At 47.4% G+C, this 25,066-nt stretch overlaps 1 protein-coding gene across 1 annotated transcript in view; it reads right to left on the bottom strand.

Moving 5' to 3' along the window:
* Positions 1 to 22,775, bottom strand: part of DBH (dopamine beta-hydroxylase) — a 30,963-nt gene extending 8,188 nt beyond the window's left edge. The window contains exons 1-11 of the mRNA XM_077836254.1: positions 22,434 to 22,775; positions 19,940 to 20,086; positions 16,991 to 17,248; positions 15,999 to 16,175; positions 15,408 to 15,510; positions 9,337 to 9,503; positions 7,280 to 7,423; positions 7,028 to 7,066; positions 5,846 to 5,905; positions 4,553 to 4,680; positions 1,656 to 1,815 (exon numbers count right to left, since the gene is read on the bottom strand). Of these exons, the coding sequence (XP_077692380.1) occupies positions 1,656 to 1,815; positions 4,553 to 4,680; positions 5,846 to 5,905; positions 7,028 to 7,066; positions 7,280 to 7,423; positions 9,337 to 9,503; positions 15,408 to 15,510; positions 15,999 to 16,175; positions 16,991 to 17,248; positions 19,940 to 20,086; positions 22,434 to 22,775 (1,725 nt within the window). The remainder of the gene's footprint in view (positions 1 to 1,655; positions 1,816 to 4,552; positions 4,681 to 5,845; positions 5,906 to 7,027; positions 7,067 to 7,279; positions 7,424 to 9,336; positions 9,504 to 15,407; positions 15,511 to 15,998; positions 16,176 to 16,990; positions 17,249 to 19,939; positions 20,087 to 22,433) is intronic.
* Between the last annotated feature and the right edge of the window lie 2,291 nt (positions 22,776 to 25,066).

The raw sequence follows: 25,066 nt of genomic DNA, 5'->3' as shown, positions 1-25,066 counted from the left end.
GCAACACTCAGACAGACGTTACCTCCAACTACCTTCTGTGCAGGAGACGGATTTTAATGTTACTAAATAGTTAAAAGCAGAGTTCTTCCGGAAAATCCAGACGGACTTGGGATCACTGAACTGCAGAAAGGCAAGCAGCTAATTAAAAGCTAGTGTTCTCTTGACAGGAATTCTGTGGAATAACTGAGATGTCTTAAAATCCCACTCGGTTAAAAAAACAAACAGAGAAGGAGGGGGAAGTTCTGGGTCTTTTTCTTTTCTCATTTACGTTTAGACTTCAGATTGCCTACTTTGGGTTAATGCCAGCTCCACACTAATTTCAAATTCTCTTCTCAGTTGCCCTCCTATAACTCCTTTCAGTCCAGGGGCTTCAAGGAAAATAACTGCGAGTGAAAATCACCCCATGCAGACACCTAGCACAAGCTCTGTGCACCACTTAAATCCTCAGATTAGGGTTTAACTGGGACATAACTGGTCTTTGCTCTGGTGCTCTGCACAGGGGAGAAATTCATCCTGAGAGCAGAATTCGGCCCAGTGAGTTTAACAGGACTCTGCCAGCTCCAAAGGAGACTTGGTTAAAATAATCTTATCGGGAGCTGACGCTCCTCCTTTTAAATCTGTTTTCTGTTTCTCCCCACTACTTTGGTTTATACCTTCTCCAAAAATAATTTCAGGTGTCATCGACAATTCTATTGTCCTGACTAGAAATGGCACTGGGAAGTGACGGTAATGAGAGACCGAAAACTGTGCTCAATCTGCATCATCATCAACATCCCTTAATATGGTGTTTTGCATTCAAAGAGCTCAAAAGTACATTATCATTTCACAGGTGGGGAAACTGAGGCACAGAGCAGGGACGTGACTGCCCAAAGTCACCCAGCAGCAGAGCTAGGGCTGGAACCCCGGTCTCCTGAGTCCCAGTGCAGTGTGCTATTCCCTTGGCCACACCACCTCCTGTCCTATGATCTCACTGACTTTGTGTTCAATGGCTTAGTTCTATTGACAGCCAATACCATATTCCAAAGTTCTGAAAATAGCCCTTTATTTTCCCTTGTTTCTGGAGGAATTTCTAGTTTAAAGGTGACTTCTGCGAAGTAACTCTAGAAATGGACTTATGCAGATAAGACTAAACTAATTTACTAGGTGTTTGTACTGTGCCCATCACCGTAGCATTCTAAATTCTAACACAGCAACTTCTAGGGCCCAATTTTTAAAGCGATTGAGGTGCCTAAAGATGCAGATAAGTTCCGCTTGGGATTTTCAAAAGCACGTAGGTGCCTAACTCACATTGATTTCAGCCCTAGAGTCAAGAGGAGTTCTTTACATCTCTTGGATCAACACCAGTAAGAAAGGTTCCATAGGCCAAACAGTGAATCTGTGGAAAGCCCCCTGTCTTCAATAGCTTTACACGTGCGTCACTGACTGGACCTCAGTAAGGAATCTGATGAGGCCTGAGAGAAAATCAACTCCATCTCCCACCCCCTTAGCTGCAATGCTAGGCAGGTGGCACCAAATTTTTTGTTGTCACCAACCTTGGCCCCTCCAACTCTGCATCCGCACAGGGAGTAGCCCTGCTGAGTCCAAAGGGCCTGTTTCAGCATGGTCCCCGCTCAGTGATGCTCTCAGATGGATTGTTTGGAGGGACCCATACATACCGGGAAACGAACCGCTGAGGATTTATTGCAGTGCATAGAGATCGGAGCAAAGTCATAGAGAGATTTCAGAACGTCTCTGTTGAACGCATTCCAAGGGACGGAAGACAACTGCTGCCTGATGGAGGCCTGTGGGCACATGCAGATCTCCTCATCGTTAAACCTAATGTGGGAGAAATACCAGAGAGAGAGTGCAACAGAGCAGAGCTGGACTGACTCCTCTTCCATGCTGGACGGGGTTAATTCTTCCTTGACTAGGGCCTGATCCTGAAAGGTGCTGAGCATCCTTAATTCACTGAAAACTGTGACTGCACAGCACAGGACACACTCAATACCTTATACAATCACAGTCTCCTCTTAGACAGGTTTCAGAGTAACAGCCGTGTTAGTCTGTATTTGCAAAAAGAAAAGGAGTACTTGTGGCACCTTAGAGACTAACCAATTTATTTGAGCGTAAGCTTTCAGGAGCTACAGCTCACTTCATCGGATGCATACTGTGGAAAGTTTAGAAGATCTTATATACACACAGGTTTCAGAGTAACAGCCGTGTTAGTCTGTATTCGCAAAAAGAAAAGGAGTCCTTGTGGCACCTTCGAGACTAACCAATTTATTTGAGCATGAGCTTTCGTGAGCTCACGAAAGCTCATGCTCAAATAAATTGGTTAGTCTCGAAGGTGCCACAAGGACTCCTTTTCTTTTTGTATATACACACAAAGCATGAAACAATACCTCCTCCCACCCCACTCTCCTGCTGGTAATAGCTTATCTAAAGTGATCACTCTCCTTACAATGTGTATGATGATCAAGTTGGGCCATTTCCAGCACAAATCCAGGTTTTCTCACCCCCCCCCCCCCCCAAACTCACTCTCCCGCTGGTAATAGCTTATCTAAAGTGACCACTCTCCTTACAATGTGTATAATAATCAAGGTGGGCCATTTCCAACACAAATCCAAGTTTTCTCACCCCCCACACACATACAAACTCACACTCCTGCTGGTAATAGCTTATCCAAAGTGACCACTCTCTCCTTACATTGTGTATGATAATCAAGGTGGGCCATTTCCAGCACAAATCCAGGGTTTAACAAGAACGTCTGGTGGGGGGGGGGGGGGGGGTAGGAAAAAACAAGGGGAAATAGGCTACCTTGCATAATGACTAAGCCACTCCCAGTCTCTATTCAAGCCTAAGTTAATTGTATCCAATTTGCAAACGAATTCCAATTCAGCAGTTTCTCGCTGGAGTCTGGATTTGAAGTTTTTTTGTTGTAAAATAGCGACTTTCATGTCTGTAATCGTGTGACCAGAGAGATTGAAGTGTTCTCCAACTGGTTTATGAATGTTATAATCCTTGACATCTGATTTGTGTCCATTTACTCTTTTATGTAGAGACTGTCCAGTTTGACCAATGTACATGGCAGAGGGGCATTGCTGGCACGTGATGGCATATATCACATTGGTGGATGTGCAGGTGAACGAGCCTCTGATAGTGTGGCTGATGTTATTAAGCCCTGTGATAGTGTCCCATGAATAGATATGTGGGCACAGTTGGCAACGGGCTTTGTTGCAAGGATAGGTTCCTAGGTTAGTGGTTCTGTTGTGTGGTATGTGGTTGCTGGTGAGTATTTGCTTCAGGTTGGGGGGCTGTCTGTAGGCAAGGACTGGCCTGTCTCCCAAGATTTGTGAGAGTGTTGGGTCATCCTTCAGGATAGGTTGTAGATCCTTAATAATGCTTTGGAGGGGTTTTAGTTGGGGGCTGAAGGTGACGGCTAGTGGCGTTCTGTTATTTTCTTTGTTAGGCCTGTCCTGTAGTAGGTGACTTCTGGGAACTCTTCTGGCTCTATCAATCTGTTTCTTCACTTCCGCAGGTGGGTATTGTAGTTGTAAGAATGCTTGATAGAGATCTTGTAGGTGTCTGTCTCTGTCTGAGGGGTTGGAGCAAATGCGGTTGTATCGCAGAGCTTGGCTGTAGACGATGGATCATGTGGTGTGGTCAGGGTGAAAGCTGAAGGCATGTAGGTAGGAATAGCGGTCAGTAGGTTTCCGGTATAGGGTGCTGTTTATGTGACCATCGTTCATTAGCACTGTAGTGTCCAGGAAGTGGATCTCTTGTGTGGACTGGACCAGGCTGAGGTTGATGGTGGGATGGAAATTGTTGAAATCATGGTAGAATTCCTCAAGGGATTATTTTCCATGGGTCCAGATGATGAAGATGTCATCAATATAGCGCAAGTAGAGTAGGGGCGTTAGGGGACGAGAGCTAAGGAAGCGTTGTTCTAAATCAGCCATAAAAATGTTGGCCAGGGACTGTCTTTATTCGTGTATATTGGGCCCATGATCAAAGCTTGGATCTTACGGTGTTGAGGGTTATCTAAGCACCTGGATGTGTGGCCAGAAGTAATGAGAGTGACCTTCAGCAGTCTATGGATTCATAGATTATAAGGGACCATTGTGATCAGCCCGATTTGAGCATCTATAACTTCATTGGGGTTTTACCATTTGCTGCTGTGTGTACTCTGGATTGTTAAGTTCCGCCTGTAAATTGGCCACTGGAAAGCGAAGGGCCCAAGACCACTTTTGCAAACAATAATGTCTCCCACGTTACCCCCATGCACTGTGTCTTGCAAGAAGCCCCTCACCAAAAAGATGTCCCCTTCCCAGTGATCTCTCTCCAAACCTTTCTTTTAAAAACAGCCGGTTTGGGGCTTTTGCTAAAGCACCCAAGTATGAATCATTCCTCAGCTCCCCCTGAGCCTGCATGCACCCAGCACTGCTCCTGCAGAACAGATGTTTTAAACCACGGCATTACCTATTTTTAGTTTTATTAGCAAACGGCTTGTTGTTAATCACCATCCACTTGCAACATGCTCAGGCCCAGCCTGAGCCATGTGGGGACTCCGTACCTGTTCACGAGATTAAAATATCTTTGCAGGTAGCCTAAATCCACAGCACTCTTGCATAGCTCCAGCTGCGTCTGGGGATAATAGTGCACGTAGTTGACACACATCTCGTCCGTGATGCTAAACCCACCCTGCAAGAAGACGGGAAACAAGTGTGGATGCAGATTTCAATGTACCCTCCCCCGTCAAAAATAAGCAGGCGCTATTTGTTCCTGTATTGTGTGCATTATCCGCTCCCTAACGCTGCCGTGACAGTTACTGGGTTTCAGGTAGGAAATCACAGCGACCGAGTTGGCTGGGAAATTTTCCAGGAAACATTTTTTTCACTGAAAAAGGCTGATTTGGTAAAACCAAAACTGTTCACACGAAAGGATTGGTTTCAACAAATTTTCCAACTCAAACTGTTGAGGAGGACAAAGGGTTTTAAATTTTCAAAATGTCCCATTTCAACATTTCTGAAACAAGAAGTTTTGGTTCTTCAGTCTGAAATGACTTTTCATTTAGAAACTTTACTTAATTTATATTTTTTTAATGGGCAAAAAATTTTGGGCAAAATAAAAATGAAAATTTCGGATTTTGATTTTTTCCTCCCAATTTGGGACCGGATAATTTTTCAAACCATCAAAAATTCTCATGGGATGGGCAAACGGATTCCCACTCAACCCTGATGTACGTATCAATGCCACAAAAACCTGATCAACATTAACTGCACTAAACCGTTGTGATTTTACCCAGAGATGTGAACCTCTAAACCAAAGGTCAACACATCCACACACAGAGTTTTCTAATCTGTAGCACCCTCTGTTAATCTGGATTTTCACCCCTCTTTAGCAGGGACTGATAACCGTGCTAGACTGTGTGGTGTATAATAATATGCAGACTTCCTGCAATCCCTCAGCAATATTTAGCTCTGTCCCCTTAGCTTGCGTAGCTGACCTTCTCTCTCTTGCTGCAGATATTAGAACACAATGAGACCTTCTTTAATAACAATCAGTAACTGAGATAGTGGCTTGTAATGGGAATTAGAATGGCTCACTTTCCTTTTCACTCATCACCTAAGGAGACTGATCGCAAGGAGCGAATGGCTAGTGCACACATTCCTTGACCGCTATTCCTCGGGGAAATGAATGAAGGCCCCGATTCAGCAAGGTATTTAAACATGTGTCTAACCTGCAGCACTCAAATAATCCCATTGACCCAGCGTTTAAGTGTGCCCTGTTGTCAATTGCAACCTTCCACCTGTGTCTCCCTGTCTCGTACACATACAAACATTCATGTGCTCGCACGCACACTTACCACAGTTGCTTGGTTCCTGTCCTCTGTGTTGTACATGCAGGTTGTTGTGAGAACATCGCCCTGGGTGTTTAAGCACAAATTGCTACAGCGTTACATCTGAAACCTTATTTCTTATATGTGCAGAACCACGAATGGCGCCGTGAGAGACCTCTCCCAGATTCTACCCCCGCAGCAGCTTCGATGACATGTCAGGCAATCTGCTTCCCTTCAACGTGCTGCCCTGAGTGTTAGTAACTGTGATGAACATACATTCTCTGAAGGGATGGGTTCAAGTCATTGCCCTGCGAGATTTCCCTCCACCTCCCTACTTTCTAAGGAACTCCAAGCCAGATTCTGAAGGCATTTGAAGCACCTAAAGCTGCAGATAGGTGGCTAGTGGCATTGACAGAAGTGCCTAAGCAGGTTAGGTGCCTAACTCCCATTGACTTCCCTGGCGTTCAGTCAGAAAGGGTTAACTCCTTTGGAGTTATTAATGAAGCTGGTCAGAACATTTCTACAGACATGAAATTTTGCAGGGGCATTTGTGAATTTTTCTGCCACAAAAGTGTGTTCTGCCACCTTTGTCTATTCCTGCTGCTGATGATAATGTGATTGCACCATCCCTGGAATAGCTGTTGGACAAATGGGTTCCGATTGCTTATATTTAGTAATCATGCTGACTATTTCTTTCCTGTTACATTTGTATGGGAAGCTGCTGCCGGGGTTGGAGCACTCCATGCAGAGGCTGGCTCGTAGCTGGAGGCGGAGAGTCTTCCGGGGTGGAGACTTGTGGACGGTAATGACGGCTGGGTCGTTGAGGGAGATGGGCTAATTTAGCACCATCCGCTCCATGGCGACCTCTAACCGAGCGCCTATGGCACATGCAAAGTGAACGTTGCCCACTCAGCCAATATTGAACCTCACCATGCAGAGCTGATTTACCTAGCAAGTGCTTAGATGCTAAGGAACTGAGACCTGTGAGAAAGTCTGTCTGTCAAGGATTACTGGCTTCACTTATTATCATAGCCAGTAGGATAAAATAATGTAAGGGAATCTGGTTTTAAAGGCCAGAAGAGACCATTACGATCATGTAGACTGACTGCCCATATAACACAGGCCAAAGAACTTCCCGCAGGTGCTGCTGTTTAAGCAAAGCATCTCCGATCCTGGGGAGCTGCTGTTGTTGCTTCTGTTGTCACTCACCGGGAAGACAGAAACCACTTTCTTTAACATGCGGATCTCCTAAAAGAAGAAAAACAATAACGTTGGAGTTAGATGCAACCAGTTCCCCCTTTGCTACCCCATCTTTCCTGTTAAGTGTTGATGAGTCTAGTCAGGAGCAGCACTGAATCCGTTTTGCACCCTTGTGTGCGGGAGATAAGACCGACCACTGAACGATAGCAGGGTTGTTTTCATGATGGTCTGATGCTGCGGGCAATGGGGAAAGGAGAGTACCTGGAAGTGAGGGCTGTAGTGATTGTCCGCATTCACAACTTCCCTTTCTCTCCCTTCTCGGGACAAAATCGTCGCCACCTTTCTTCCCGTCAGGTGAGTGTGGAGCTGGGAGGCAAAGATGTGGATCCCAGCCGGGGGCAGAGCCTGGAAAAACAATCCCGTGGGAATATCCAGGCTTGTACAGGCTGAATAATTGCAAATGACTAAATCAACCAACATCACTCCCTCTTTCCCAAAGAGCTCTCATCAGTTCCCTTGAGGAACTGAGCATGGCTTCCGTGGGAGGGGCGTGGCAGGCACTTAAAGGGACAGTGTCAAGTGATTTTAAATGGAGTTTTGTTTGTATAATCTCTTAGAAGCTTGAAAATAAACGTTCGTTTGGGGACCCGCAGTTCAGTCTGTCCAGCCCTGATTTACCGCCCACCACCTTCTAATACGGCAGAAGCTGCCCTGGCCGGGCACTGTGGACTTCCTTATGTTTGTTAGCGCACAGCACCAACTATTGGTTTTGCGTAGGGCCTCTAAAAATATTGTTTAAAACCTCCTTGAAGTCACAGTGGAAATTGAGAAAACATAGTAGAGAGCGATTCCAAATCCAGACCATAGTCCCCATCACATTCAAATTAAAAATCCCTGTTTCCCCTAACTTCTTTCTACCTCTCTGTCCGGTCTTTGACGGTGATCTCTTGTGGGCAGGGACCTGCCCCTCCTGAAATGTAGCACATCAGAGGTGCCACTGTAACTAAATGTTAAATTAAATTTGGTGATGGCCCTTTAAATGGGAGAAACATAAACCCCAATCGATAAATTGGCAGGTGATTTGTATAATTGCATGGTGCCCATCTGCCCAGTGTACAGAATTCATTAGGCTTGAAAATGGAAGCTGTCTTAGAGAAAAATTACACCTTTTAAGAGTTGAAACTCCAGTAATAAGCTTTCTGAGACAGGGAATGGTTCTTAGACCAGGTAGGTTGAGCAGATGGCCGTCAAGAAGGATTGACTTTGAATGGGCTGTCGGCATTTTCTGAACATCTGGAGAACACTCCTTGGTCTTTGTTTTAAACCGCATTTCTTATAACGGAACTCCACAGTGCTCACACAGAACAGGCTGAAATGTGGGGTTCCTTTGTACCCACAAGCGTTTTATCAGGCAACGAACTGGATGCTGATAGTGCAGTGACTTTAAGGACGTGAGATCAGCAATACCTCACACACACAGCTGCTTCACCACGAGGGGCAATGCTGTGCAAGGACGCCTGTGGTACACCCTATTGCCATGGGAACTTTGGTGTCAACCTACCCAGCCCTCAGCTATGGGCACAAGGACCCCTTCCCCCATCATGTTACTGCTTGTCAGTCCCCTGCCAATTCTAGATTAAAGAAGATGCATGGACGTGTTTGGAGCCCTGTGGGCACTTTTTGCTACACCACGGCTCGCATCGTTTTCATATTAACAACCGTCCAGTCTAAGTGTGAGCTGGGCCTGGAAGGCCTGAGTTCCAGTCCCTGTCCTGCCATCGACTCTGTGGCGTTGGGCAAATCGCTTCAACCTCCCCTTGCCCCTCTATCTGAATGGGAGATTGACAGTGGGGTGGGAAAGAGACGTTCATGAGCGTTGCAAAGCCACTTTATAAACGCCGTTGCGGGGGTTGGAGGGACGCCTCATTCCAGCATAAAAGACAGTGAGTTGCTGCAACATTTCTTTCGTTCCTGATTCGCTTTCTTCCAAGAACTGCAGGGCAGTGCATGACCTGGGGGTACGCTGGACACACTCCTGGGCCATAGCTACCCACTCCATCAGTACCTGGGCCACGCCGGGGAAGCAAATGATCTGACCAGCGGACCAAATTCAGTGATGAATCCTGGTCACCTGCCGCCTGAGGTACATTGCCCAGATGCTAAAGAGAAGAAGCTACTTACTGGCCAGTTCCTCTCTAAAGCTCAGTCATCTCATCCAAGTAAACACAAGCACTTGGGCCTCTCTTGGCATAGACATTCCTCATGCTGCTGAGTTGGAAGAGCTTGTGTGCACCTCTGCCAGGCCCTATCGTACTCACCACTTGGGTGCATTTATCTGTGCAGTACCCTTTCAGGAGGAAACCAGCTTCCCCAGGTGGGATAGCCATCACCGGCGTGTAGACCAGGCCCAGCTCCATAATGCCAGCATCATAGCGTCTCAGCATGGCTGTATAATAGAGACGAATCCCCGAGGAGTCATGGCGACCTGGCGAGGCAAGAGGACACGCCGTGACACCGCGTTGCAAATCGCAGCGGGAGTAAGAGTCGCATGTGGGAAAATGTCAGACATGAAAAATTAAACTTCAGTGCACTAAGCATCAGGACAGCAGCTCAGTTCTTCCATTTGCTGGCTAACTGCACTCATTCCTTGTACTAGTCTTGTTATTATTTTTACAATCCTATTATACTCCCCTCTCTCCATAGGCAGTTGTACCAGCAGCAAGAGACTGGACTAAATGGTCTCCAGATACATGCCTGGTTGTCTGGAAAGGTCACCAGCCCAGGGACCGACAGCTCACTAAGAGGAGGAGGGAATCAAATGGGAATGTCTTTGGAAGTCCACGCGAACCCACAGTAGGTGGGAGTATGTGTGGGAGGCAGATTTCGGAGAGACTCAGTTCAGACCTAGGGGTGGGAAGTCTTTCTCTCCTCTGCCTTTTCCAGCCCCACCCTGGTGCTGAACTAGGACTCTCTGTGCTAAAGTTGCAGAACTGTTATCACGGTTTTGGGCTGAACTGTTGCCCGACGATCCAGCCCGAATGAGGACTAGCTTGTAGCTTCACTGCCCCAAGAGCAGGGCAGAAACCAGCCTGTGACTCTGAGACACAAACAAGTGCTTGGCTCCCCATTAGCTCTATAGGAGATGTAAGCTGTGATTGCCCTATTGCTGAGCAGCTTGCTTCCCAGTGCCAGCTGGAAAAGCTGCACGGGCCTGCATGCGGGAAGGGGAAAGGGTAGGAGCCAAAGCTCCCCCCACTCCCCATCCCTGCCCATGTGAGCGGGAGAATCCTGTGCAGGGACCGGCAATGTGGGAGTATCTCATGCCGAGCAGTAAGAGGGTTCCTTGCTTTCCCTCATTCCCCTGTGTAGTCTGAAAACCAGGCTCATAACTGAGCCCTTTATGAATTAGAGACATTGAGCCCAGAACCTAGTTGTGTCCCCTGGGTTCCAAAAAAAAGCTCTTCTAGCAAGTCTTGGTGCTGACTGGCATGAGTGTCCCCTCTACAGCATGATGAGATCTGCTCGAGGAATGATTTTGGGGGAAGCCCTGCTATGCCTTCAGGTAAGCTCCTAGCCTGAAGGGAGAGCAGAGACGGTCTCCCTGAGATTAGACGGGAGTCAGCCAGCATTTCCCACTGACATGAATTTGCCCAGGAAATGCCCAGCGGATCTGGACAGAACCTAGGGCATTTGGGGGCCCTCTAATTTTTCTTTCACGCACATGACACAGTTCCATTTTATTCCATTCAGGTCCGTGTGTTCATGGTATGTGAGCCCCTTCCGATGTATAAAGCTGGGTGACTAGCCTCTGTCGATCCTTCTCCAGGCCTCTCCCCAAGTGGAAAGTTGTGTGCCGTTTGGATGTGCTCGGAGCTGTGGTCAGCATAGTTGGTTCTGCACGCCCCATTGTTTGGGCTAGCAAATGATAAAGAGACCAGAAGGACAGGCCTGGGAATTCTTTTGAGAATGCCCTTGGGAATTTGGGAGATAGCATCTATTCTAACTGGATGGCCATTACAAAAAACGAAGCTATTGGTAGCGGGGGGTGTGAGCAAGTGTGTGTGTGTCTGAGTGGGACTGGGTGTGTGCAGTTTTTTTAACTCTCTAGTGCCGAGGTGGGGTGGTGGAAGAGATCATGGAGATTACGGGCTGTGAAATGTGCACTCTGTACTGTGATATAACATCATCTACTCGGCTGATGGTGTTCCGCCCCCAGGCTGTAATTAACAGAGAAGATCCCGGCGCTTTCTTAGTGAAATGTCACGGCATAATGGCCCCCCGGTTTCTGATCCTGTCTTATCCCTCTGCAAACTGATCTGAGTGAAGAAAGAGTTTCAGCTCTGGAAAAAGCAGAAAGGGACGCCAAGTCTTGCCATCAGTTCTTGTGCACCAATCCTTCTCACCGGAGCCCAGCAGAAAGACACTTGTGAGGCTACAGCGTTTGGATAAGATTTGCCATGGGTTGGATTTGCTGCTTCTCTCAGAAAAACCCTCCAGTGGTAACTCTGCGTGACGCTGTGTGTTTGCTTTGGATCGTGATTCCTTTTCACTCCCTTCAGGCAGGGGAGTGAGACTGGTGATGAGATGCCACACTGAGGCCTAGGCCTTGTCTACACTAGAAAAGCTTTGCAGGTAGAGCTCTACCAGTAAAACCTCCTAGTGGGGATTCAGCTTATGCCGGAAAAGAGGCTTTTGCCAGTATAATTTAAACAGTTCTCCAAACAAAATAAACTATACTAGTGAAAGGACTTTTTACTGACATAACGGTGTCTACACTGGGGGGTTTGCTGGTATAGGCCCGTCATTAAAAAAATCACATCCCTGAGCGACATTACTGGAGTTGGAAAAGGTTCAGAAAAGGGCAACAAAAATGATCAGGGGTATGGAACGGCTTCCGTATAAGGAGAAATTAATAAGACTAGGACTTTTCATTTTAGAAAAGACATGACTAAGGGGGGATATGATTAAGGTCTATAAAATCATGACTGGTGTGGAGAAAGTACATAAGGAAGTACATAACACAGAACTAGGAGTCACCGAATGAAATTAATAGGCAGCAGGTCTAAAACAAACGAAAGGAAAGTATTTCTTCACACAACACACAGTTAACCTGTGGAACTCTTTGCCAGAGGATGTTGTGAAGGCCAAGTTCAAAAAAGAACTAGATAAATTCGTGGAGGATAGGTCCACCAATGGCTATTAGCCAGCATGGGCAGAGATGGTATCCCTAGCCTCTGTTTGCCAGAAGCTGAGAATGAGCGACTGGGGATGGATCACTTGATGATTCCCTGTTCTTCTCATTCCCTCTGGGTCACCTGGCATTGGCCACGGTCAGATACTGGGCTAGATGGACCTTTGGTCTGACACAATATGGCCGTTCTTATGACGTTGCTATACCAGCAAATGTTTCACGTGTAGAGCAGGCCTTCACCCCAAAGAGTGGAGGGACACAGACTAGGCATGACACAATCCTGCTTGCTGATTTGCCAGCTGGGTCGACAGGCACAGAAGGGGGCTCTGTCCAGACCTTTCGGAGGAATGGTTGAAAATACAGACAATTGCTTCGGGAGCCTTTCTCGGGAGGGTTTGTCCGAAAGGGAGCACGGAGCCCTTCCCCAATGAAGACTCTCTCTCCCCAACAATGGGAATAAAAAGCGGACATTGCAGCCATGATGGCAGTTGTGTGGGTAGAAGTGCGACAAATCTCCAGCCCATCTGGGAGTGATATGGGTGTAACCCACCCTCTGGTGACTGGGCTGCATGAGGGAGGTAGGATTTGATGATGATGACTGCTTCCAGCTAAAAGACTTCGACCTCTAGTGCAAGTAGTTGAAGCTCACGCTTTCAGATCAGGGTTAAAGCCCCACTGTATGGCTCAAGTGGAATCAGCTACATTATGCATCCTATTTACGTTGCTACTAGAAGGGTAGAGAACAGTGCGGCTGTAGATGAAGCAGCTCTGATGAGGCTGGAGACAATGCCACTGTCTCTGTGACACACGGTCAACTGGTGATTAGAGCAAGAGCATGGGAGTCAGGACTCCTGGGTTTCAGAGTAGCAGCCGTGTTAGTCTGTATCCACAAAAAGAAAAGGAGGCCTTGTGGCACCTTAGAGACTAACAAATTTATTTGAGCATAAGCTTTCGTGAGCTACAGCTCACTTCATCGGACTCCTGGGTTCTCTTAACAGCAAAAACAAAGTTAGCACCAATGGTTCCCCTCCCTGACCTCCGGGCACGTTTTTCAGGTATGGGCTGTAAAGGGAGAGGCCGGGTTAGCTAGGGCCGAGAGGGCTCATACTTATCTATGAGTATCTGGCTTTGGGTTGGATTCATCAAACAGATCAGACTAAATGGGGCAATGTTATTGATTAAAAGGGAAAAGCGGTTAAAATAATGAAAGGAGCGAGCTGTATATTTATAGACGTGTTGCTTCTCGAGTCTCGGAATGTGATGTGATTGATCTGCAGTACATATGCTCTAGCCTCCTAAAAATACTCTGGGATATTCATGAAGTGAGTTGATTTAATGTAAATGGAGAAATCTGGTAATTTAGCGGAGTTTTTAAAAAATGTGTCGACTGTCAAAGGTATCAAACCAGAAATGCTATTTATTCACTTGGAAAATGTCTCCCCCATCCCACTCCCACCCAAACTTCTCCCGCGGTAACGAAATTCAGCCCCAATGTTTGAGAGCAGTGGTGGGAAGACCACGAGTTTGCATACCTGGGAAAGGAAGATGTTTTCACTCCCCACAGGCAGGAAGGATGGTCTAGTAGTTATAGCATTAGCCTCAGATTTGAGGGACCTGGGCTCAAGTCCTTGCTTGGCCATGGGCTTCCTGTGTGACCTTGGGTAAGTCCCTTAACCTCTCTGCACATCAGTTCCCCAGCTGTATAATGGGGGTAACAGCACTGCCCTACCTTACAGAGCCAATGAGCTCAGATACCATGGTCAGAGGTCCCTCTAAATACCCTAGAGTAAGGGGCAAAGAATGTGTAGCCTAATTCTGAGGTTGCCTTGTCCAGGGCTAGTAATCATTACTCCTAGGGTCTATTTCTGCCACTGTGTGACATTTTGGTCAAGTCATTTACCCGCTCTGTGCCTTGGTTTCCCTATCTGTGAACTGGGGATAATAATGCTGACCTGCCTCGTGGGCGTGGGGGGCTTGGGAGGCTAAATTAATTGTCTGAGCATTTTTAGATTTTAGATCCTCACCTGAAAGTGCACGTAAGTATTAACCCTTTAAGCCCAGTATTAACCATTTATGCTATTGTTATTTATTCCAAGCCAGGATATCTGTTTATACTGAGGCTGGTCTAGCTAGGAGCTATTTCAGGTAGACCACTCCAAAACGACCTCTTCACACTTAACAGGTTGGTCTGCAATCTTGCTTCTGTGCAGAATTTCTTTCTCTCTGTCCTGATTTTTATTATGTTTAGTTAGGCAAATAGCTGCCTGCAAGCTCCAATGTTATTGGCTTCATGTTCTGCTTGGAAAGACTATGAAGAAAGGTGCAGATAGAAACATTCCAATCTGAGGGATTAATACCTTTGCTTTGAGCCAGGCATGGTGAAGGCAGAATCTCCACAGCTCTGCCAAGGCTTCTGAGTCCAGATCCGCAAGGTCCCTTTGCACCCACCCCTGGCTACTGCAGCCCTGAACCAGAGCAGTGCCAGACTGCGTGCAGGGACTCGTACGAGGCAGAGCACAAGCCAAGCCAGGCAAGGCTGGGGAGACTGGGATCCAGACCAAACCTCTCCTATCTGTAAACAATGCTGGAAGTCTCACGGGCAGGGCCTTTTGCATGAGGTCTCCAGTATTTCTTGGCCTCAGCTGGGTTAAAAGTACAGGGCCCTGTGCTGACATGAGCAGAGACGGCAGAACCCAGCAGACTCTTGCTAGTAGGTTGTAAAAGTGAGGGCTTGCTTTCCTCACATCCCACTGGCAGCCTCGCTCGGGTGCTCTGCTGGGTTGAGGCCCGGAAGGGGTCTGGGTAGGAGCTGCTTTCCGTGACATGTTCCCCTGCCATGCCTCAGCTGCCTCTACTTAAAGCAATGATGTCTGGGCTGCAGGCCGGCACCCCTCTCCCGGCGCTGGGCTGGGGGGCGGGCGGTGCAGGTATAGGCAGCCAGTCCTTCAGGGAAACGTGGTTTTCCTTGCCAGTGAATGAGTCTGGGAGGGCAGGAAGTCATGCCGCCTGCCCTACCAACAGGACAGCCTGGGAGTGTTCTGGCTCCGTGGCCGCAGTGTATTGGTGCCTGGGGAGCAATTAGCTAAAGAGATTTTATAGATTTCCCCCCACCCCACCCCTGGGTCAGGCCGTGCTTAAGAGCCTGGCATGTACGTGAGTCTCTGGCCCATATCCATAGGCCCCTGAAGGCTTGCTTACCTTTGAACACCAGAGGGTTGTGGTAGTGAATCTCAAGCCGTAAATATTTGGAGGAGCCCGGACCACCAAAGGCAAGTCCTGCCTCTTCTGGATAGTAGAAGGCCTGTAAGCAGGAGGAGGAGAGAATGTGAGGGGGTTGTGTGCAGCTGATACATGGAGCCAGGCAGAAAAAGCTGGAGAGGAAAGTGTGCAAGCGGGAGATCATTCTCTGGCCCACAACTGTGTCTCATCCCAAACGACTGTGTGAACGGCTAGGTGTCTGCCACTCTGGAAGGGCGTTCTTATCCTGCATGCGTATGGGAAGGACCCTCAGCTGGTACAAACTGGTTCCTTCAGTGGTACCAGCTAAGGATCCTGCCTATGCCCGAGGTCTACGGGGGAGGGAATATTAAACAAGAATGAGCCCAAACCCCAAACCTGAGATCCAGATTTTGAGTACCATGAAATGTTAGGGGTGTTCAGATCCCAGGGCTTGGTTCTGATTCACCTCTGATATGAACGAAAGTGAGACAAATGGAAGAGGGGTCAAAAGAAAAGCAGCTGAAATGAATGGGAGAGTCAGTGCAGCAGCCACTGCTCTCGTTTGCACACCTGAGCTCCCATGGCCCACGCTGCAAGCACATGTCTGCAGTAGTTCAGTCGGTCCGGCTTCATCTTGGAGTCACAGGGCCCATTGTAATGGGGAAAGCTGTCAAATTCTGCAGCACACTGGAAGACTTCCATATGATGGACTATAGCTTCATTGCCTGCCGTGATCACCGGCTCGTACTACAAAAGGGGGATCCGAGAAGAAGGCACAAGTATTAATAATGGCTGATAATGACCGTACAATTATCTAAAGTTCCTATCACCATACTATCTCTGTTTCTATATAGTATCCACATACAATATCTCGAAACACTTTACAAAGTACATATGTCTAGATAGAGATATCGATGATATAGATGTCTTGCTTCACCCACCACTGAAATGCAGCCACCTCTGATGCAGAATGTGGAAGCTGTTCAACAATGTCCAGCAATGATATACAATGGTTGAAGACTGGAAGTGAAGAAAACTGTATCCAGGTGGAATGTGTTTCCAAATGCTACATCATATGACAAGAAACTAAAAATATATCGTGCACTTTCCTTTTCCATACAAGCGATTGCTGTGTGCCTATCGTGAGGACTCAGGAGAGAAGAGCAGTGCTCCCGTCCTCAAAGTTCCCTCCTCCTGCCACCCTGCTGAGAAGCCTTTGATCTTTGGCTTCTGCAGCCAGTAACCAGGGGAACCCTAGTGGGCATTGCCATTCGGAGAGAGGTCATGGAGGGAGGCTGGCTGTGGGGATACCAAGCCGTGGGGAAGCTGCCATGTGGCTGATACCTCTGGAAGGTGCAGCCTTGAGAAAGAGGAGGACCTCAAGGATTGGGTTTGGAGCACAGAGAGCACTGTTTATCCGGGCTGCTGGCCGACGAATGAAAGAACAGAGGAACACCTTCACCAGAGGCTAAGGGAATGGAGACAACTTTCCTGAGCTTTAACGGATTAGCTATAAGGAAAACATCCCCGTTCTCCTTCAGAAAAACGCTCCTCCTTCTTACCATGACAATGTGATGTCTCGGGAAGCTGTCCGGAAGCTCCACCATATAGCACCAGTATGTGGTCTCCTGGCTGGGAATGACCACGTCGGGGGCTCTGACCTCCATGGTCTTCATGTCCCTGGGCAGTTCCGGGACGCTGATGTTTGGCTTCAGCAGCTGCACCCTCTGCACCCCCCTGTGGATGGCAGAGATGTTGATTGCCTGGAGAGAACGGACGGGTTTCTCAAGGATCCCATAGATAAGGTGCACGGTACCATCCTGAAATGAGAGACCAAGGACGCTGGCATAGCCGGGGATACCCACAGAGCAGGAGAGCTCGGCACTGCCCGAGTAGTTTTTAGTGCCCTGAGAGCTGGGGTGAGTCAGGCAGGGTGATGCTACCTCTCCAGGCTCGGCAAATTTGAGAGCCCACTATTAGTTTGTGTCTGTGTCACTGCCATATTGTGCAGGGTGCTGCTTAGAATGACACAACAGATTTAGGGGGATCTGGCTGATTGATTAATCCCTGATCAGAGGCTGTTCCCTACTAATTTAGATGGTTTAAATTGCTTTCTTCAGAGTATAAGCTCATGACAATTCCAGCTCATTTCTAGACCTAATAAATTCATACATATACATTAACAGTGAAATATACTGCTCCCCCTTCATAAACAAGGGGCACTCTCACTCTTTTGCACATAGGCACACACAGAGAGAGACAACGTTGCTGGCAGAGGGTCTGATCCAGAGACTGTTGTAGTCGGTGGAAAGACTCCTGTTGATTTCAGTGGGCTTTGGATTGGTCGCAGAGCTGGGAATAAGTATGAAAAAAAATTTTTACACACACACACACCCCACCCAAAAATCTGTGCACATTTTTTCACAGATTCATTTCACACAAGTTCTCTCTCTCTCTCTCTCTCTCACACACACACACACACACACACACACACACACACACACAGTCACTAAAATCTTTGTCCTGCTGTGAAACCAAAATCTATTCCCGCTCTTAGTCCTCGACTCACTCTACTGCAGGGGTTCTCAACCTGTTTCTTTCTGAGCCCCCCACCCCCAACATGCTATAAAAACTCCATGGCCCACTTGTGCCTAAGAACTGGTTTTCTGCATATAAAAGCCGGGGTCGGCATTAAGGGGTAGCAAGCAGGGCAATTGCCTGGCGCCCCACACCACAGGGGCCCCCGTGAAGCTACATTGCTCAGGCTTCAGCTGCAGCCCCAGGGGTTTCAGGCCCATGTGGTGGGGCTTTGGCTTTCTGCCCTGGGCCCAGCGAGTCTAACCCTGGCCCTGCTTGGTGGCCCCTCAGGGGGCCACGGACCCCTGGTTGAGAACCACTGCTCTACTGAACCATACTCCCTCTTGATGACACAACACCTATCCCTCCCAGACATCCAGAGTTGGACATTTTTTCCAAAAATTCTGCCATTTCACAGAAGTTCAATGAACCCCAAACCAGACACATTTCATTGGAAAAGCTTTTTGTGACTGTACTTCAGCTCAAAATCCTCCTCCTTGTCGTCCTTCCAACAACACCTCTTTGCAACTCGCATAATACCTGGCTCCACACTGTGATGTGGAGCGATGCAGAAGACGTATTTCAATAGAGCTAATGTACTTAATGGGAGCGGATGGTAGGAACCGGATAAACTCAATATTTTATGGAGATTTATAAAGAGTTGTACGTGGATTGTGTAAACATTTTTTTAAGCTCTTCCTTTTCAAAGGGATGAATGTCTAATGTTCTCTTACAAATAACATGTGGGAAGTAGACCCCCACAGATGGGAACACTGGGCATCGTACCAATGAACCATTGATTTTCAGTTACTTGTTTTGGTGGAGGGGGGAGAAATCAGTTGAATTGTGGGTGAAAAGGTAGAGCGTTCTCTATCTAATCTAATCATCTTTATACTGCCCTTCGTCACCAGGGTATTTGAGCACCTTCCCCATACACTCGGTAGCCATAGCAAAGGCCCTACTGGTCTTCATGGAGACTCTGGCATTTTTCTCCCTTTTTGGGTTCCAAACTTTGCTTGGGGTAGGGTTGTTGGTTTGCTTGGGATTTTTTTTTTAAGATTTTCTTAATTTCCTGCTTGTTTGGAGGGGATTAAGGGTAGAAAGGATGTCAGCATTGCGAGTGCCATTGGTAGAAAGGCTTTTTTTGCCAAGGAAGGTTTTGCCGGCTTCCCTAACGATAGTCAGACTCTGGATTCGAGACGTACTCTCGTGCCTCTGAGGCCTTCCAGGAGAGTCAGACCATTAACTCATGAACAGTCATGGAAAATGCAAGGATCTCCACACTACAAGGGCAAAAATGCAAAGTCTGACAATAATAGTTTGCGCATACCTAGCTCCTTTGAGCCAAAGCAAACCCCTTTCATCCAAGGCTCTCTTCCTCACTGGTGAATTAACCCTTTCTACCTCCCACGGTGTAAGCAGTATCTCTGTTTTACAAATGAATCACAGGGGGGTGAGAGACAACACATCTGTGGTCACATAGCAAGTCACTGCCACAGGCAGGGGCCTGATTCTGATTTCACACCCGTTTTACACTAGTATAACTCACTGATTTCAATGGAGTTACTCCTAATTTACACCAATGTAAGCAGGATCAGAAGCCCATCTGCCCTAGCTTTCAATCCAGAGCACTAGTCATGCTGACTTTTGACCCAGAACTCTAACCACTAGACCACAAGTATTTAAACATCACCAGAGCGCACACTGGGTGAAATCCTGGCCCTGGTGAAGCCAACGGGATTTTTTCTATTGACTTCAGTAGGGCCAGGATTTTACCTGTTTGTTATCAGATCAGTCCTGAGTTCTCAGTGATACGTGATCCCAATGACACTATCCACCTGGATGGCACAACGCTCAGAGTCCAGCCCATCCTGTGAACAGGAGAAATATTGCCCTGGCACTTCGCCTCTGCCCATGGCTAGGCGCTGCAGTACCTCTATAAGGTAGTCCTTTGGATCACAGGTGTTGAAGGCTCTCTTGAAGACCAGGTAGAGTCCCTCGGGGGTTCTGTGTGCTTTGAGAAGCTGGTAGTTCTGCTGGGAATCCATGTGAAGCTGCCCTTTCTCGTCACTCCACGCATCCTGCGGAGGAGGGAAAAAAAATCCTTATAGCCAGTTAGGACACGATGCTTTGCCAGTGTTATTCAGTCTTAGTCGGACTGTCTTTTTGCTGTGTGTGTACAGGACCTGGCAGTCCGGGGTCCTGGTCCATGACTAGGGCTCCTAGACGCTGCTTCGATACAAGTAAATAATATCTCGATCAGGGGCATTTCACCAGGGGTACGTAGATCAGCAGAGTGACAGTAGGAGTAAATCTGACCCAGAATTTGTACTGCACAGAACGATTTGTAGGGCGGCAGGATGTATCGTTTGGTATGTGGTGGTGGTGTTTACTAGGCACAACTGATGTTAGTAACTTTCGAAAAGTATCTAACTTTTTATGTCAACAACGTCCATGTTCCTTTAAACAAAGGACTGGATTTCTGACCAGCAGCCCAGCGGTAGGAAAATCCTGCAGGGATTTAAGAAGATGTTGCACCTGTCTGTGCAGAAACATTTTTTTCCCCCAAAGACTTTTATCATAGACCAGCTGCTAGTGGCTTAAGGTCAGACACAACCTGTCCTTGGAGGACTGTGGGGATGACCCGGCAAACCGCTCTTCACATTCGTAGACCTTAATCATCTGCAGCCAGACCCTGTTCTACAATTAGTGCCAATGAACTCAGCAGGGCTACTCCAAGAGTAAGGTTTTGCTGAGCATTACATATGGGTGTCAAAACTGGCCTAATAAGCAATCCTGGGTTTAAAGATGTATAGGAGCAGGGCCTAAAACTTGCACTAGTTCTGGGAGTCTGAACTGGGTTACTGAGTATGTCTTTCCCATCTCCAGTAGGTCTCTTTCACTTACTGGGTGCAGGAAGAGACTGGGAAATATCTCATTGCACATACTCCATTGGAGTAGCCACTGATGTAATTTCATTTTATTTTTGTCTGAGAAATAAAAAGGAATAGACACTCTGGCATCATTTCAGCTTCAAGTGTAGAATTGTAACCTTGAACATATTGTCCTTAGGTGGGGGGAGGAATCAAGCGTGACATTTGTTTTCACAGAAACGCATTGTGCAAATTAATCTTGTAGCATGTGGAAAGGTTACGCAAATTTGGATCTTTTAGCATCTGACAAACACAACCAGAAGAAAGACAGCCGGGGAGAGAGATGATAGTGTACAGATTTCTATAAGTCTCCATGCAGTAGTTAAAGGATGCTACTAAGCACCAAAATGGGACTAAAGGTCAGAACACTGACTGCTTTTGAACTGAGCCCTGTACATCTTACAATGAACATGTGAAAACCATACTAGAAATGTTCTTTTTTTTTAACTCGGTGCTTTGCAATCCTGTAGCATTCAGGTCTTCTCATACTGGTGATTAGCTGGTAATTAGTGACAAAACTAGCACAGATAATAGTGTCCCAAGCCCTCCTTTTCATCCTTCTGTTATATTGTAGATTACATTACTGACAGTTGGGAATTTCAAATGGATCAGAAAAAGGCTGGATTGCTTTCTACCTTCAAACAAATTTACAGTGAGCCCATCCCAAAGGCCTGGGGATGGTTCATGTGATTTGTTGTTTCAGATACATGCCTATTGTAAAGAAAGATTAAAAAGTAACACAAACTGATCGTGTCGCAAAAGATGATAATTTGCAATATCAAAATCAAACTGCAAAATCAGAAATTAGCTCCCCAGCTGCCTGTCTAGCATTCGGCATTTTTGTCCACCCAAAATGCATTTGCATGTTTGATTTCTTCTAGTACTGTGCTCCTGGCAGCGGGCAGTCAAAGTGTATTTTCCAAAGTCCTGTTGATCTTTGCTACAGCTTCAAATCTGACTGGTTGAGGCTGGCAGAGCAGACCTTCTGGATGATCACTTTTGCACTTTCTCGATGTCATTAACTGGAGTTGTGGTTAATTTTTAATGTGACTGACAGAAGTGCACAAGCGAACCAAGTTGTTGATGCATCATGCATGTGTGCACGTTGTAGCTGCCGCATATATATAGCCTCCTGTTACAGTGCTTTGGAAATAAATATACTAACGACACTGGGGTCAAGGAATGAGAGCAGTTATTAGCTCCTCTGATAGTCTAACTAGTCAATTCTGTTCTGTTTCAGATCCTATACCATACTCATCACTGTGGTATCTGAGCCCTGTATCCCTTTGGAATAAACCTCCAAGCACATGTTAATCACCCACAGCTAAACGTACAGACCAAACCTGAAGGTCTCACACAGCCCACAGTCCCATGGACTCCTCTGAGATCTAGGTACAGTTCAATCCTTTCCCACTACAGAGCAAAAACTACCCCAGGACGGGACTCCTGGACAGGCAGCCGAGCTTGGAACCTCGGCACTGTGCAAGCAACTTACCCCAAAATAGGAGCTGTGCCCGTCGCTCCAGAGCACAGCCAGGTCCGCGTTCTCAAACTCGCCCCTGTCCGACATCCCGAAGAGCAGCCCAAATTTCGGCTCCTTGACCAAGAGCTGGAAATGCACCACCTGCTCCGGGTAGCTGACATTCCACGAGAGCTCCAGGAAACTCTGGGGATCCAGAGGCACCTTGTAAGGGAAATAATTCTCCCGGGGAGCTGTGCCTTGCAGAGCCACCACCAGGATGACCAGGAAAACCATAATCATGGTGAAGTACATTGAGGCCACTTCCCGGAGCCTGAAACTTGGGCAGGAGGATCTCTTGTTCCCGGTGGACTGCATGCTGGGGAGAAAGATGCTTGCGCTCCTGGCTTTTGCCATTTATGTACTGGCCCTCCTGGGCAAGCTGGGTAAGTAATACTTCTTAATTGCATTTGGTGGTTGGGAAATTTGATTGCTGTTTTGACCCTCCACCCCCACCTTCTGGTCAAACACTTGTCATTCTCTGCCTCTCCCTAATTGGCTCTAATTGTACATGGACATTATCAATGGGAATTGAACCAGACTGGGCTGATTTTATTCTCTCTTAAATCATCCGGTGCGGTTGAAAAGTGCTGTTTACCTTCCAGCTGCTCTCGCTGAGCTCTGCACTGATATCCTCTCTCCTGCCTGCCTTGCCTTTTGCCCACTGCTGCAGCCTGCCGTGCACCCCTCACCCCTCTGCAAAGGACTCTGGGATAACACCCTACAACACCTCGGCCCCCCGTTGCCCACACAACTCTATTAGGGCCTGGATCCTGCTGTCCCTTCCCATTGATTTAAATGAGACCTTCGGACAGTCCCCATGGCTTCTTCCAACGGTTCCTTTCCACCTTCTCCTTGCTGGATCTCCCATATCTCTAGGCAGGCCCCAAAGACATGCGACTGCTCCTGCTTTAAACTGCTTCCTCTGCTTCCCTCCCATCTTCGAGGATCCACATCCTAGACATGATGGGCGCAGCCATGTGTAGCGGGGAAGGGGATATAATGAGGTTGCCCGCCCAGCTAGGGGAAGCCAGTGTGGAATCCTTTGGGGATCCAACAGTGCTGTTTGCTGTCTGGCTGGGGACACCCCTCATTGCCATGAGCCATAGCCGGTGAGTGTGAACCTTGTGAATCTGCTCGACGGGTGCAGGGGGTGCGCTCACACAAATGCCATGCGGTTTTGATATGTGCATACAGTACACAAAACTGTCGTTCGGGCTCAACGATGGAACCACTCGAAACGTAGCCCCGTCACGGAATAATAATTCTTATGACAGCCCATGCACATCACGTGGCACAGCCCACCACTTGTTCCCTAGCATCTCCCTTGATGAATCTCTTCCGTTTTCCTCGGAGAGGGCTGCATGTGGGAGCATTGTCTCTAAAGGGTTGAATCAAAGAATGTTTATCTCAGTTGACCGAAAAGATGAGCAGAAAGCAAAGCCTGGAGAGTTGTTAATTTCCCAGGTTGCTGCACAGGCTAGGCACACCTTCTGCTGCCGGGGATTGAGTCGGCATTCTTGCCAGACTGATTTGCCTCTTAATTCTCCTCCACTTAACAGCGTCGTTTCCCATAAAACAGCCAGGCTGAGAGGAGCCCAGCTCAACTCGATTTAGCTGAAACAGAGCAAAACCCTGTGTAGACATTCTTCTACTGCATGAGCTGACGCCTGTATATTTACCAAGGCAAACTAAACTATTGTACAGCAGCTTTAAATCAGTTTAGGAGAGTCCACACACAAAGTTGAACTGGTTTAATTAAATTTGTGTAAAATTACACCTTTTGGGTAATTTTGTGAATAGATAAGGGGGTGGGTGGGTGTGAGTGTGTGTGTGAATGAGAGAGAGAGAGAGAGATCACACGTCTCTAGACAGCTGGCTTCAGCAAGGATAAATTATTAAGCAATAAAGCAGTTATTCTGTTAGCTCAAGTGGTAGAGGCTTTTGCTTTTCTTGTTGAGGTTTCTGAGTTCAGTCCCCTCTGATGACTCCTAGTAGGTTCATTACTCAGGCAAACATCTTACTTTCTCTGGTGAAGCACAGATACTGGGAGTAGCAATGCTGTGCAGCGATCTAGCATGTCCCGGATATGCTGGTATTTTGGAGAGCAGCTGGGTGGTACCCACACACAAGCCAGGGCAGGTAGATCTGGGGCGGCCTGTCTCATGTTGTCATGTCTGACAGTTCCTTTTGTATTCAGAATGGAAGAACAAATCTGCATACTTCTCTTTGACCTCGATCCAAACTTTCTGGCCTGCCTAGGTCAGCACGGTGGGATTTAGTGTTGGGCTACGGGTGGCATTAAACATTCCTTGTGCACTGGGTTTCCCAAGAGCATTGTGAGAAATCCTTCTCCGCTTTGCAGGAACTGCCTTATCTCTGCACGATGAGTGAGCAATGAAATCATCCGTGAAATATCCTTCCCGGCTGGTGAGTGAAAGCAACAGTGCTTTCCACTCCAGTGGCCTCACCCAATCAAGCACTTTTGGAAAGGTACAGGAGCTGTCAGTTCTCCCTGCTGCCCTATCTCAGTCGCGTTTTGTTAGCCTGCTAACGACAGCTTCTGCAAGGAATCTTGATCCTGTCCCTTATATATAGGAACCTGCTAC

Source organism: Eretmochelys imbricata, chromosome 16, assembly GCF_965152235.1.
Source record: "Eretmochelys imbricata isolate rEreImb1 chromosome 16, rEreImb1.hap1, whole genome shotgun sequence".
Classification (NCBI taxonomy): domain Eukaryota; kingdom Metazoa; phylum Chordata; order Testudines; family Cheloniidae; genus Eretmochelys; species Eretmochelys imbricata.
Note: the sequence above shows the minus strand (reverse complement) of the source record. Positions and strands in the feature narration are given on the sequence as shown.